Here is a 15,286-nt window from a genome sequence, read left to right as displayed (position 1 = left end):
GAAGGGACCTTATTTATTTATTTATTTATTTATTTGATTTGATTTGATTTGTATACCGCCCTTCTCCAGCAGGACTCAGGGCGGTGAACAGCCGAGATAAAACAGAGCATACAAAATTTAAAAAACAGTTTAAAAGGTAATTAAATTATTTCGGCCCACAATTTAAAACGACCCAATTAAAACCAATTTCAAATTAAAACCAAAACGGATGGGATCAAGCCAACCCGGCTAGGTGAAATAAATGAGTTTTCAGGGCCCGACGAAAAGTCCGGAGGTCTGGTATCGTGCGTATCTCTAGGGGGAGGTCGTTCCAGAGGGCGGGTGCCGCCACAGAGAAGGCTCTCCCCCTGGGGATTGCCAGCTGACATTGTCTGGTGGATGGCACCCTGAGGAAGCCCTCTCTGTGAGAGCGTACTGGCCGGTGGGAGACTATTTGCGGCAGAAGGCGGTCTCGTAGATACCCCAGCCTTAAGCCATGGAGCGCTTTAAAGGTGGTCACCAACACCTTGAAGCGCACCCGGAAGACCACCGGGAGCCAGTGCAGCTCGTGCAGGAGAGGTGTCACATGGGAGCGCCCCGTCGCTCCCATAATCCCCCGTGCGGCCGCATTCTGGACCAGCTGGAGCCTCCGGGTGCACCCCAAGGGGAGCCCCATGTAGAGAGCATTGCAGTAGTCCAGGCGGGAAGTGGCGAGTGCCTGAGTGACCGTGCGTAGAGAGTCCCGATCCAGAAAGGGACGCAACTGGCGTATCAGGCGGACCTGATAAAAAGCCCCTCTGACCACGGCCGTCATATGCTCTTCTAAAGACAGCCGTGCATCCAGGAGGACGCCCAAGTTGCGAGCCCTCTCCGTGGGGGCCAGTGATTCGCCCCCAATAACCAGCGATGGCACGAGCTGGCTATGTCGAGACGCCGGAAGCCACAGCCACTCGGTCTTGGAGGGGTTGAGTCGGAGCCTGTTCCTCCCCATCCAGGCCCGCACAGCCTCCAGGCACCTTGAAGGTCTTCTAGTCCAATCCCCCCAGCTCGAGCAGGAGACCCAATCCCAGTGATGGCTAACCTTTTTGCCGTCGCGTGCCGAAAGCGGGGGAAACACGGGGGTGTCTGTCATGTGCGCACGTGCCCACACCCATAATTCCATGCCCCCCGTGCATGCACACGCAACCCCTGCGCGCTCCCCATGCATGCAAGCACGACCCACCCCCACCGTGCCCCGTTTTGGGCCTAGCAGGCCTCCCTGAAGTCTCCGGAGGCTGGAAACGGCCCGTTTCCAGACTTCCAGTAGGCCCATTTTTCACCCTCCCCAAGCTCCAGAGGCTTTCTTGGAGCCTGGGGAGTGCGAAAATGGCTTCCCCCCACCCGGAGGCCCTTTGGAAGCCAGAAATGGCCCGTTTCCTGACTTCCGGTGGGCCTGGAAGCCCTGTTTTTTGCACCCTCCCCAGGCTCCAAATGCTTTCTTGGACCCTGGGGAAGGCAAAAACGGCCTCTCCCCCCACCCGGAGGCCCTCCGGAGATCAAAAACTCCCTCCCAGAGCCTCCGCTTAAGCCCTGTACTTACCTGGCATCCAAAACGGGCCGCGTGGAGACTCCTGGGAGGGGAAGGGCAGCGTGAGCTGGGCCAGCCAAAAATCAGCTGGCCGGCGTAGCACATGCGCGCTGGAGCTGAGCTAGAGCAACTGCTCGCGTGCCGGCAGATAGGGCTCCACATGCTACCCGTGGCACGCGTGCCCTAGGGTCGCCATCACGGCCCTATACCATTGCAGTCAAACGGTGGTCCAATCTCTTCTTAAAAGCCTCCAGTGATGGAGCAGCCACAACTTCTGAAGGCAAGCCCTTCCATTAGTTAATTGGTCTCACTTTTAGGAAATCATCTTCATTCTAGATTGGATAACCCCTTGATTAGTTTTCATCCACTGAAGTGAACATGTATCGAGGCTAAAATTTATAGTTGGGTACGTTTTTCATTTTTCATCCAGATTCATTCTCTGGCTTATGGGCTCCTGTACAACACTGATAAAAAAAATAGGTAAAATGAACAAATTGTGGGCCGAAATTATTTAATATCTTTTAAACTGTTTTTAAATTTTATATGCTATGTTTTATCTCGGCTGTTCACCGCCCTGAGTCCTGTTGGAGAAGGGCGGTATAGAAATCAAATAAATCAAATAAATCAATAAAATAAATAACCGTCTTTTTATTCCCCCAAAGCCCACGCATTTGAGGAATTGTCAACCTTGTAGGTTCAGTTCAGTGTGATTACTCACTACTCCGTTTATAGATCGATCCGCTGAAAATTAATTGGATGAACAGCTCAAACTCTTAAGGAAACGCTACAGTTAAGCTCTGGATGGGTTGAATTTGACGTAAAACAGTTCAGCGTTTAAAAGGCCTTGGTGAGAAAAGCATAAATTTTGCGTTTAGTCCATGAATGCTTCACTGTTGTAATCTTTTGAACTTTGCTCCATTGTTCATCATCCATTCAAGGACCAATTCCCGGAAGATGTTTTTTTTTTTTTTTTACATATCCCAGAATAATGTGCTTCTTTAGATCTGGCCATGAATGGCGTGAATGAGTTTTTAATGTTTTTAGTTTTTAAATGTTTTTTTATAATGATTTTTTAAAATGCATTGTGAGCCGCCCTGAGTCTTTGGAGAGGGGCAGCATATAAATTGAATTAATTAAATTAAATTAAAGTGGGAAACATTTGCATATTCAAAACTGGCATAATTTGGATATCGGGTTCTTGAAGCCGGACTTTCTTCCAGCTCTGAGTTTGGAAATTTTGTTTTTAAATATATATATTGTGACGCCTTAAAACCTGGGACTGGTGAAAAAGTCTGCTTAAATAGAAATGAAAGCATCCAATAAAATACAGATGGTTAATTGGTTCAGGGAGGCGAGATGAATAACAAAAACTCTGAGTACCAAACAATTTCCCCCCCCCCCCTGTAAGAAATAAGGTAGTGAGTCACAAGGCAGCTGACACCCGACAAATTGTAGCTTGTGCATCAAGTACCAAACAAACAACGAGTACCAGGACAAATATTTTCCCGTCAAAATGTGTTGAGTAACAAATTGAATGAGTTTCAAAACAGTTGAGTACCAAGGTGCCACTGTAATTGGTATGCGTAAAGCAGCGGTGAAATGTAAAATTTGTTACTACCGGTTCTGTGGGCGTGGCTTGGTGGGGGGTTATGTGACTGGGTGGGCGTGGCCAACTTTTTTTTTTTTTAACTTTTAAAAGCATTTTTTCTACAACCTCTTCAGCCGAGGAAGTTGTAAAAAAAATGCCTTTTAAGGCTCTGGAAATCAGGCAACTTAGCTGGGATCGTCAGAGGCTTTTAAAAGCATTTTTTTTCTGCAAACTCTTCGGCCGAAGAGTTGTAGAAAAAATGCTCTTAAAAGCCTCTGACGATCCCAGCTAAGCCACGTGATCATCAGAGGCTTTTTTTTATTATTTTTAAAAGCATTTTTTCAGCCGAAGAGGTTGTAAAAACTGCCTACTATTTTCATCCAAGCTGAATGAATGAGTTTTCTTTTTTTTCTTTCTTTCTTGAGCAACTTTTGAGGCATGGTTCCGCCTATATATTTTCAGCCATACGTTCCTCTTTTATTTTTTTTTTTGTAATGATTGCAACTACAGCCAGGGACTGTTTGACAGTTCTAACAGGAAAAGCATTTTTTAAAAAAACCCCACACACAATTTTTAAAGCCAACGATCTTGTTTATAGCCGAGTGGGTTAAAACTTCCTTCCTGGTTACCCGAAGACTTCCGTTGCCTCGACTGATGAAAGAAAGCCAGAAAAACAGAACATCTCACCCCGAAGGAGCCACTTTCCGTGGTTGTGAGTTGTTGCCATTTTAAAATAAAGCAGGATTCAAAACTATACAAATGAGGTTTCGGCAGAAATTCAGTTCCTGTTTCCCAGCCAGGTAAAATCTCTCATTAAAATAGTTCCATCGTTTGCTTTCGTTGGATCGTGGGGAAAATTAACCGTTTCTACTCAATCGTTGCTGGCATCCTGAAATTGTTCATCTTGAAACTTTCAGGAGATAAAATATGGGGGAAGAATTTGTTAGGAAAAAAAAGCATCAAAAGTTTTGTTGGGAAAAATAAGCAGCCTAGTCCTTATTCATTAAGGAGAAACGGATCAAAATGGCTTGTAACCTTCATTTTACCTATGTATGGTGGGAAAAATGGAAATTATAAGACAATTTTTAAACACTTCTCATTGGTCAGGGGTGATCTAAAATGTATGTTCTTTGAAACACATTGGAAGTTCTCTGCATATGAGCTGCTGGCGTGCACAGGTGGATGAGTTTTGATTTAATCTAGGAAGACAGCTGTTAATTATTTTCATTATATAAAAATACTCTTGTTATTCCCATGCAGTTTTCGCTCCCCCAGATAATTTTTCTCCTCTCTTTGCAAACTGGCAGAGATGCTGGCTTTGAAATTTTGTTCAAAAAACTAAAATAAAAGACATAACGTTTAGAGAGCAAGCGGTGTGTTTTAAACATTCATTCTTTAAATACCAATGCTTTAAAACGCTTCAGATTTTAAACAGAAACAGTGTCTGTTTAGTATTTGGAAATGGATGAGGAGGATGACAAAATATTACATCATCATCATAAAATATTAAAAACAGCCTGTCTTTCTGGATTAGCACGAATCTCTTGAGTTGAACCCAGATTTAAGGGCATACAGTTGGACTCTGTAAAATAGAAATCTAAAAATTCTTTCTTTTCTATAACATTCATCTAGTTCCCCAAAATGCTACAGAGAAAAATGTGGAATTAAAAAAAAGATAATAGAGAAATAACATTTAAAGAGCAAACGCCATGTTAAACCCAAATCGTTTTTAAAGTGCTTCAGATTTTAAACATACCTCCACAAAACAGCGTCTACTTAAATATTTGGAAACGATTGTGGTTGATGATGATGATGAATGATGATTATATAATAGGTTAAACATGGCTTCGTCCTTTCTTTGAGTTTAATCCAAATTTAAGTGCACGCAGTTGGGTTTAGTAAAGCAGATTTTTTTTAAAAGGCTTTCTTTTTCATTTCCCAAAACGCTGCAGAGAAAAATGTAGAATTTTCTCATGAATTGCTTAGACTGTGGTACAAACATAAAATTGAGGGAAGCATATTGTTGTGTGCAAAGGAAGTCCAATTGTAAGCTGCCTAGAATCGCCTCTAGCCAAGACGGGCACCACATAAGTTTAATAAGCAAATAAATAAGTAAATAAATATAAAATATAAATATAAAAGAGCCTTGGTAGTACAGTGGTCTAAGGCACCCTGTTATTAAGCTGGTTATTAAGACCAGCTGCCTGCAATTACTGCAGGTTCGAATCTCGCCAAGGCTCAAGGTTGACTCAGCCTTCCATCCTTTCTAAGGTAGGTAAATTGAGGACCCAGTTTGTGGGGGCAATAAACTGACTTTGTATAAATATACAAAAGAATGAAGGCTATTGCTTAGCGCATTGTAAGTCGCCCTGAGTCTCCGGAGAAGGGCGGCATATAAATCAAATTAAAAAAAAAAAAGTTACTCTGTCAATGCAAAAGTCTGAAAATTAGAATAGAAGAAGCAACATTCTCTGGGCGGATTGATGGGAATGAGGTCAGATTTCAGGCTTTGTGGGGGGAAATACTTGTACTGCCACAGGAGAGGCGGCTGGGCAGAGGCTCAGAATGTTGGTGATCGCGGCATTCTAAGCCCTCCCTTTCCAGGTCACATGACCCAGAGCGGAACATTTTTTCCACTCTCCTATACAGACAACATCTGGGCATATAGTAGAGCATTGGTGTCAAACTGGATTTCATTGAGGGCCCCATAAGAGTTGTGTTTGACCTTGGGGGTGTGGGGTTGGGGGGGCATGGCCAGGGTAGGCGTGGCCAGCTCGATGTCACTCATGTCGGAGACGCCTGTGTTGGCCCGAGCCTCTGCCAGCAAAAATGGGCTCGCAAGCTTCATTTTTGGCTGTGATGGCCTCCTGCAACCCAGAGTGGCAGGCCAGTGCGTGCACGCGCAGATCAACTCACGCGATTGCCAGGCTGGCGCATACAGATATACACACGTGTGCAGCTCAAAGTGGGGCAAGTCGAGCTGCGTGCACATATACATGTGCAATGGCCCACTGCTCGCGTGAGTTCAGCTGTGCATGTGCACATGCATGTTGAACCGTCACTCACGTGGTCCGGATCCCCTCTCCCCCCCCCAAGGTTGGGGAACACAGCACTAGAATATAAAATGAGAGAAAATCCCACTCCTTACTAGCACTGATGATGTTACCTAGTTTGGTAATGAAATGTCTGCAACAAAACAACCAAACTGTAGAAAATACCAGCAGCCACAGATCAACCACTGTTCGTATTTTAGCCATTGCCTTTTGGGGGCAGTTAACATTATTTACAGAAGCTATGCTTAATACAGAATGTACCATATTTTTCGGATTATAAGATACTTCCCCCCCTAAAAGAGGCTGAAAATTTGGGTGCGTCTTATACTCCAAATGTAACCCCGCCCACCCGCTGGCCCCCACCCTTCAGCCTCCTCGCGTCCTCTTCCTGGCTGCTGAGATTGCCACTGACAATGGCTTGTGTTTTTGGGCTCCATGTGTCACGTTTTCAGCCTCCAAACACTCCGTTTAGAGCCCCTCAAGGATGCAGGGATCACCAAAGCACATTGCTGCCAATCGCTGCCTGAAAACACGACGCGTTCGGAGGCTGAAAACGAGACGCGCGGTGCCCAAAATGGCTACCCGGAACAGCTGCTTTCTTCTCTTATCCCTTCCGCGCTTTGCCTGCTTTAGTCACTGGCGCTCCCTCCGATGATCAGCTGTGTTTTTGAAGCTGTTTTTCAGCCCCAACGCGGTGCTTGCGAGCAAAGTGATCTTCCGCGCTTCGCCTACTTTTCTCAGTGCTGCTCCCTCCGACGATCAGCTGTGTTTTAGAAGCTGTTTTTTTAGCCCCAACAAGGGCATGCTCAAAACCAGCGAACTAATGTGCTGAAGCTGACCAGGCTAACCAGATGAATACCTGGTAGGCAGAATTTTTTCCCCCTATTTTCCTCCCCAAAAAGTAAGGTGTGTCTTATACTCCAGTGCGTCTTATACTCTGAAAAATACGGTATTTGGACTGCTCTTTGCTTAGAGCTTGCTATTATCTTTATTTATTTATTTAAATTATCATCAATGGAAGGAAAGCAAAAGCTTTCAAAAAGGGCTTCCCTTCTGTTCGATTAGCTTTCATTAGGTAAAGGTAAAGGTTCCCCTTGCACATATGTGCTAGTCGTTCCCAACTCTAGGGGGCAGTGCTCATCTCTTTTTCAAAGCTGAAGAGCCAGCACTGTCCGAAGACGTCTTTGTGGTCATATGGCCGGCATGACTAAACACCAAAGGCGCACAGAACGCTGTTACCTTCCCACCAAAGGTGGTCCATATTTTTCTACTTGTATTTTTTCAAACTGCTAGGTTGGCAGAAGCTGGGACAAGTAACGGGAGCTCACCCCGTTACGCAGCACTAGGGATTCAAACCGCTGAACTGCCGATCTTTCAATCGACAAGCTTAGTGCCTTAGCCACTGAGCCACTGCATCCCTTAGCTTTCATTAGATGTGTGTAAAAAAAAAACAAAATAACACACAATTTTTGAGATTGTATTTAACATAAACTTAGCGGAGACTTCCCGCTCCATGGGAAAAGAAATAACCTGGCATTGTGTTGGATTTTCCTAGACTGCCTGTGGCATGGAGTTGGAGAGCAGCGATCAAGCTGTGGTTATGAGAGATGACAACAAGCGACGCAGGAGGAGGAGGATGAAGCCCTACTGTACAGCCAACACGTTGTCGTCAACGGAACTCATCTCTATCGAGTTTGTTTTCCCCGCAACCAGCATCGTACTTGACATCCCTACCAACTGCACGGTGGAGCAGATGAAAGCCCAAGTCTGGATGCGGGCAGTGGAAGGCCACCAGACCTCAGACCTCTTCCGCAAGATCACGCCGGATCAATTTCTCCTCCTGTATCAGAAGAAGGGCCAGTGGTACGAAATCTACGACAAGCACCAGATCATACAGACCCTGGATTGTATTTTATATTGGAAAGTCTTGCAGAAGAAAGTGGGCAAGATCCACGTGGTGGAGAAGCCCAACCCCTCCGAGGAAGTGCAAGAGTTCCAAAAGCGGCTCAATTATTTGATTGGCTACGACGTCACTGACGTGAGCAACGTGCACGACGACGAGCTCGAGTTTGCCCGCCGTAGGCTGGTCACTCCGCGGACGATTGAAGTCTCCTGCCGAGATCCAAAATTGTATTCCATGCCTGTTTGGACTACATCCAAGCCACTTCCGGAATATTTACTGAGTAGAATTGTCCACAATAATATTTTTCTCAACATCCACAGAGGGACCACCAGCCAGAAGATTAAAGTGGCGGTGGACGACATGCCGGACGTCATCCTCCAGAGCTTCTTCACAAAAATGGCGAAGAAGAAGTCCTTGATGAACATTCCTGAAGACTACAGCGAGCAGGATTTTGTCCTGCGAGTGAGTGGCAGGGATGAGTACATTGTAGGCGAGACACCCATCAAAAACTTCCACTGGATAAGACAGTGTCTGAAAAAGGGGGATGAAATCCATCTGCTCTTAGATGAACCACCGGACCCGAACCAGGATGAAGTTCAGAAAGAAGAATGGCCCTTGGTTGACGATTGCACCGGAGTTTCGGGATATCACGAGCAGCTCACAATCCACGGGAAAGACCATGAAAGGGTGTTCACCATATCTTTGTGGGATTGCAACCGTAAATTCAGAGTCAAGATCATCGGCATGGATATCCCCGTCTTACCGAGAAACACGGACCTGACCGTCTTTGTGGAGGCTAACATTCAACACGGCCAACAGCTCCTTTCCCAGAGGAGAACAACCGCTAAGCCCTTCACCGAAGAGGTTCTGTGGAACGTTTGGCTTGAGTTTGACATCAAGATCAAGGACCTTCCGAAAGGAGCCTTGCTCACCCTGCAGATCTATTGCGGCAAAACTCCCGCGCCATCCGCCAAGGGTAACCTCCACCCTCACGACTCGCCCTCTTCCGACCCCAAATACAAAACTCAGCTTCTTTACTACGTCAACCTTTTGCTGATAGACCACCGCTCCCTGCTCAGAACGGGAGACTACGTCCTTCACATGTGGAAAATCCCGGGCAAGGGGGAAGAGCAAGGAAGCATCAATGCGGATAAACTGACCTCGGCCACTAATCCGGATAAAGAAAACTCAATGGCCATTTCGATCGTTTTGGACAAGTACTGTCACCCCATCGCCTTGCCGAAACACAAGATAGCGTCCGATTCCCAGGGGGACAGAGCTAGAGTTGAAATGCCAAACCAGTTGCGGAAACAGCTGGAGGAGATCATAGCTACCGATCTGTTCAACCCGCTCACCCCCGAAGACAAGGAATTATTGTGGCATTTCAGGTACGAAAGCATAAAGCACCCCAAGGGCTACCCTAAATTGCTTAGCTCGGTGAAATGGGGCCAGCAGGAACAAGTCGCCGAAACTTACCAACTGCTAGCGAAGCGAGAGGCGTGGGACCAGAGCGCTCTGGATGTCGGCTTGCCCATCCAGCTTCTGGATTGCAACTTCTCGGATGAAACCGTGAGAACGATGGCGGTGCAGAAGTTGGAAGGCTTAGAAGATGACGATGTTCTCCATTACCTCTTGCAGCTGGTACAGGTAAGATAGAGGGACATTTCTGGTGTCTTTAGAGGATCCAAATCTTGGTTAGTACTTGGATGGGATTATCAGAAGTTGCCAGAGTTGATAATCTGGGTTTGATTTTATTTTATTTTTTAAAAAAAGAGAAATAAAGAAGATAGATTTTATTTATTTATTTATTTTATTTAATTTGTATACCGCCCTTCTCCAACAGGACTCAGGGCGGTAAACAGCCGTGGTAAAACATAACATATAAAATTTAAAAGCAGTTTAAAAAACATTAAATAATTTTGGCTATCCATTTAAAACAGCCCGGGTTAAAACCAATTACAAATTAAAACCGAAGGGATGGGATCAAGCCAGCCCGGCTAAGTGAAAAAGATGTGTTTTTAGGGCCCGACGAAAAGTCCGGAGGTCTGGTATCGTGCGTATCTCTGGGGGTAGGTCGTTCCAGAGGGACCTTCATCCAGAGATGAAGTTAATAGCAAAAAGACACACGACTGTGCATACAGTAGTGGCCAAAATTGTGGAAACCTTTTGGGAAAAGTGTATTTTTGAGATTTGATGGCTAATAACCCCAATTTTTTTTTGAGTTTCAAGATAATCCTATTCCACTGCTGGAATGGCCTGGGAATAGCCCAGACCTGAACCCAATTGAAAATCTATGGAGCCGATTAAAGAAACTTTAAAAAAAAAAATTTTTAAAAAACAAAACAAACATTTAATACATCAGTCATTCCTTCCGTGTGACATCTCGGTGTTGTCTCCAATCTTTCTTCTTTTTGTTATTTCTTCTGTCTTCGTTCTCATCGAATCAATTACAACAATTCATCACTCACAAAATATTCTGATTATCGCATTTTTATACATAACTATTAATTTACTTATTTGTCTCTCTTTTCTAACCAATAGTAAAATTGATTCCATATCTTAAAAGTATTTGAATCTTCTCTTTCGTTAATCATCAAAGTCAATCTATTCATTTCTGCACAATCTAATTTTTTTTTTAATTACTTCTCCTTCCAAAGGTATTCTCTCTGCTTTCCAGTGTTGTGCATAAACAAAGAAACTTGTTAGTCAGAAGCGACCCAGCAATAAAACCCAGTTAATAGAAGCCATCGTTCAATCTTGGTTTCACATTATAACAGCTGCAGAACTAAAAGACTTGGTTCACTCCATGGGAAGACGTTGTAAGGCCGTATAAAGGTTACCCAACTAAGTATTGACTAACATGGGGATAATTTTTGTATATCCCATTTTTTCTATGGGGATCATTTTTGTATATCTCATTTTTTCTACGTGTTTCACTTTTCTTCTTTATACCGTAACTGCTATTCTAATAGCAAATCCCTCATAAAAGTTATTGCATTACATTCTTGATTAAATTATCTTTCCATTGATATATAATTTTATGGTACTACTCAAAAAAAAAAAGTGGCGTTATTAGCTAGTTTTAGAAAAATACACTTTTCCTAAAATGTTTCCACAATTTTGGCACTGCTGTACGTAACTATTAAGATTTAAGCTTTACTAAAGAGAGACACCGTCCGCTAGAGAGAAAGTTCCCTGAGGATGGGCTCCAGTGTGAGTCCGAAAGCTCGGAAGTCAAAACCGGTGACTGGCCCAGATTGGATCCTGCAACATTATCCTGGGATACGTATATTCGCCTTCGACTGTGGAGAACTTGCTCAAATAATAGGCCATTTGCAAAAGGGAATTGCATCTAATCCTGTTAGATGTTGGGTATGGCATGTGTGGGAAATCAGTTTTTATTCCTTGTTACATCTCCAGTATTCGCAATTGGTGTTGTCAAATAGCAATGCCTATTTTATTGTGTATAGGGACGTAGTGTGGCTCAATGGCTAAGACGCCGAGCTTGTTGATCGAAGGGTCGGCAGTTCAACAGTTCGAATCCCTAGTGCTGCGTCATGGGGTGAGCTCCCGTGACTTGTCCCAGCTTCTGCCAACCTAGCAGTTTGAAAGCACGTAAAAAATACAAGTAGAAAAATAGGGACCCCCTTTGGTGGGGAGGTAACAGCATTCTGTGCGCCTCCAGCGTTGAGTCATGCCGGCCACATGACCACGGAGACGTCTTCGGACAGCGCTGGCTCTTCGGCTTTGAAACGGAGATAAGCACTGCCCCCTAGAGTCGGGAACGACTAGCACGTATGTGCGAGGGAAACCTTTACCTTTATTGTATTGTGTGTCCTTCACACAATGCTCGAGATACACTATTTAAGCCTCCTGGAGACAGTCATTTTAAGAGGGGGGGAAAAAATATAAGTGTCTACCCGAAGTTGCCTAAAATTCATACAAAACATATCACTTGCATCTCCTGAGGTTTATCAGCTACATGGCGTCTCGAGGCTGAAGCGATGAAGTTTACACTTTTCTTCAGGTGTTTTGCTGGTCCACGTTCAATTTCTTAGTTTGCACAAGGCTTTAAAAAAATAAAAAAAAAGATAGGCAGGAAATTAAAAACGAATCCCATGATGCGCTAGGAGAAATTCCAGATAAGAACCCCCCAAAATTAAAGTAAAGCGTTGTTCGTGCTTATTTTTCTTTTTTTCCCCCTTTTATTTCAGGCAGTCAAATTTGAGCCTTACCATGACAGCGCCCTCGCTCGATTTCTTCTAAAGCGTGGTTTGAGGGTAAGTATTGGAAAAGATTTAAATCAGATGGCGCATCTATGGAGTGTCTCAGTCATTCAGGTCATGGTTGTCCCAAAAGTGCTTTTTCAAGTAGTGTGTAGTGAACCCCAAGAAATCTCCACATCCATTTGCACTACTCAGGTGATCCTGAGGACACAGACAAATCTCCAAGCGGCCTCAATGACTTTGGTGTAGCCCGTCAGCAGCCTGTGCAGCCAGTAGCTGATTCCAACAGCGAGGAGGCTGGTGTAGTGCTGCGCCAGCAGCCTGTGCAGCTGGCACTCAAGTCGGACAGTGAGGAGGCTGGAGAAGATGTGGTGCCAGAGGCGGGGATTCAGCCAGGGCCTTCAGAACCTCCAGAAGCTCCCTTAAGTGAAGAGGAAGAAGAGGAGGAGCCTCTTCTCGATGCACGGGCGCGCAGAACTGCCAAAAGGCAGGAGTGGCTCCTCAGGTGGAGGTCTCCTCGAGAGTAAGGCTTGGGGCTAATTGGCCACTCCCTTAGCCTATTTAAGGAAGGATGACAACTGAGGCAATTTGCAGGGAACAAGTTCGTTCACTCTCCTTCGCATCTTGATCTTAGTTCTCTGCAAATTGCCTCTGGGCTTTCTGACAACCATAGTAAAATTACGATTATTTATTCTTTGCATTCTTGTAGGCAGTTAAGAAAGATAATTAACAGCCATTGTTTGAAAAAGACTGATTTAGTTTAGTAAACTAAGGTTTGTACAGACTTTGTGCGTGCTGCGTTTTTTGGGGTCCGTAGCTGGGGCAGAACAGACTCTCTAAAAAGGATGCAAATGACCAGCTTTTCTGCAAGGAATATAAATCCTTCCGTTCCCCACTGTCCAGTCAGAGCTGAAGAAGCTTCTTGGATGAGAAGTGAAACGTCTTCAAAAGAAAAACAAGAAAGTCCAGTGGCCTTCTGAAAAAAGCACCTTTGGGACGTCAGACGGAGTGCTAACATGAGGCAGGACCATAAGAGTTGCTTTGTAAAGTCAAAGAGTAGAGTTTGATTTTTCATGTTTGACTGAAATGGTAGACCAAGGCTGAAACACCGACTTGGTAGTAATTCATGCACAAAAGTCAGCTTGTTTCTTGACTTTAGTTGGGTTGGACTAGAAGACCTCCAAAGTCCCTTCCAGCCTTATGATTCTATGATACAGGTAATCCCCAACTTACGACAGTTCATGTGGTGACCATTCGAAGTTACAACGGTGCTGAAAAATGTGACTTATGACCGTTTTCCACACTTGAAACCTTTGTAGTATCCCTGTGGCCCCGTAATCAAAAATTGAGGCTCTTGGCCGTTGATTCATATTTATGACGGTCGCAGTGTCCCTAGGGGTCATGCGATCCCCTTTTGCAACCTTCTGACAAGCAGTCAATGGGGAAGCCAGATTCACTTAACAACCGTATAATTAATTTAACACTTGCAGTCATTCCCTTAACCAGTGGTGGGTTCTTCCTGGTTCAGCCCGGTTCGGCCAAGCCGGTAGCAGTGATGATATGACGTCACCCAACCGGTTCTGCCCCCCTGCCCCCGCGCGTTATTCTTACCTTTTATTTGGCCCCACCCCCAATCTATTGCTGCCTCCTGAGTCCCAGCTGATGGGCTATAAGGAAAAACTGTTTAAACTCTTGCCGCGGGGCTTCAAAGGCAGTTTGGTGGTAGACCGGTGCCTGCAAAAATACATGAGTAGACCAGTGCCTGCAAAAATAAATGGGTAGACCGGTACAGCTCTGCAAGCAGTTAAAAGCCTGGTAAACCACTACCTCTGCTAAATCCTAAAGAATTGTCACATGACCATCAAGCCACGCCCACAAAATAAGCTACGCCCACAGAACCGGTAGTAAAAATTTTTAGAACCCACCCCTGCCTTTAACCACAAAGTTCGTAAAGGGAGGCGAAACTCACTTAACAGATGTCGCTTCACTTAACCACAGGAAAGCTTCGATACAATTGTGGTTGTAAGTTGAGAACTGTTTGTACTATGTTTCTGATTTGCAAAATCAGATCTCTTTTATATGTGTGTGTGTCTGTGTGTGTGTGTATGTATATGTGTATGTATATGTATATATGTATATACCATGTTTCCCCGAAAATAAGACCCTGTCTTATATTTTCTTGAACCCCGAAATAAGCACAAGATCTTATTATTTTGGGGCGCATGGAGCAAGATGGAGCTCCTCTTGCCGTCTTACCTGATTTCCAGCTCTGCATTTAAATATTTTTGGGGAGGGCATATTTTCAGGGGGGGCTTATTTTAGCACATGTGCTCAAAAGCCCGATTGGGCTTATTATCAGGGGAGGTCTTATTTTCAGGGAAACAGGGTATATATTATTTATACATTTTTTTTAGTAAACATAAAAATTCAATATCTACATGAACAGTCTGTTGTCTGGGTACAGATATTTATGAGAAATAATAATAGTAATAACAGCAATAATATTCATACCATTGATAATAATCACATCATCATCATAATATTGACGGTTGACTCAGCCTTCCATCCTTTCTAAGGTAGGTAAAATGAGGACCCAGATTATGGGGGCAATAAGATGACTTTGTATAAATATACAAAAGTATGAAGGCTATTGCTTAACACATTGTAAGCCGCCCTGAGTCTCCGGAGAAGGGCGGCATATAAATCAAATTTAAAAAAAAAAAATTGCTTATCCATACTAATAAACCTTCATTGTATAATTAGTCATTCTCTTAAACTTTTTAAGTTTCTAACTTTTGTTTCTGTTAGCTAACCATTGGTAAAACGAATCCCATGTTCAAAAATATTCTGCTTCTTCCTTCTCCTTAATTTTAAGTGTTAATCTATCCATCTCTGCACATTCTAATATATATTTTTTTAATTACACTTTCATCTGTTCTTCATTTTCCCACTGTTGTGCAAAAGCAATTC

General features: G+C 44.1%; 1 protein-coding gene across 1 annotated transcript in view; it reads left to right on the top strand.

Annotated features, from left to right (window-relative positions):
* Positions 1-15,286, top strand: part of PIK3CG (phosphatidylinositol-4,5-bisphosphate 3-kinase catalytic subunit gamma) — a 38,597-nt gene that overhangs the window by 9,287 nt on the left and 14,024 nt on the right. Inside the window, exons 2-3 of the mRNA XM_070947819.1 lie at positions 7,743-9,737; positions 12,305-12,370. Coding sequence (XP_070803920.1) covers positions 7,755-9,737; positions 12,305-12,370 — 2,049 coding nt within the window. The 5' untranslated portion in view covers positions 7,743-7,754. The remainder of the gene's footprint in view (positions 1-7,742; positions 9,738-12,304; positions 12,371-15,286) is intronic.

The sequence above is a fragment of the Pituophis catenifer genome, unplaced genomic scaffold (genome assembly GCF_029215685.1).
Source record: "Pituophis catenifer annectens isolate HBS135680 unplaced genomic scaffold, rPitCat1.0.hap2 SCAF_7, whole genome shotgun sequence".
Lineage (NCBI taxonomy): Eukaryota > Metazoa > Chordata > Lepidosauria > Squamata > Colubridae > Pituophis > Pituophis catenifer.
This window is presented reverse-complemented; position numbering and strand designations above follow the sequence as displayed.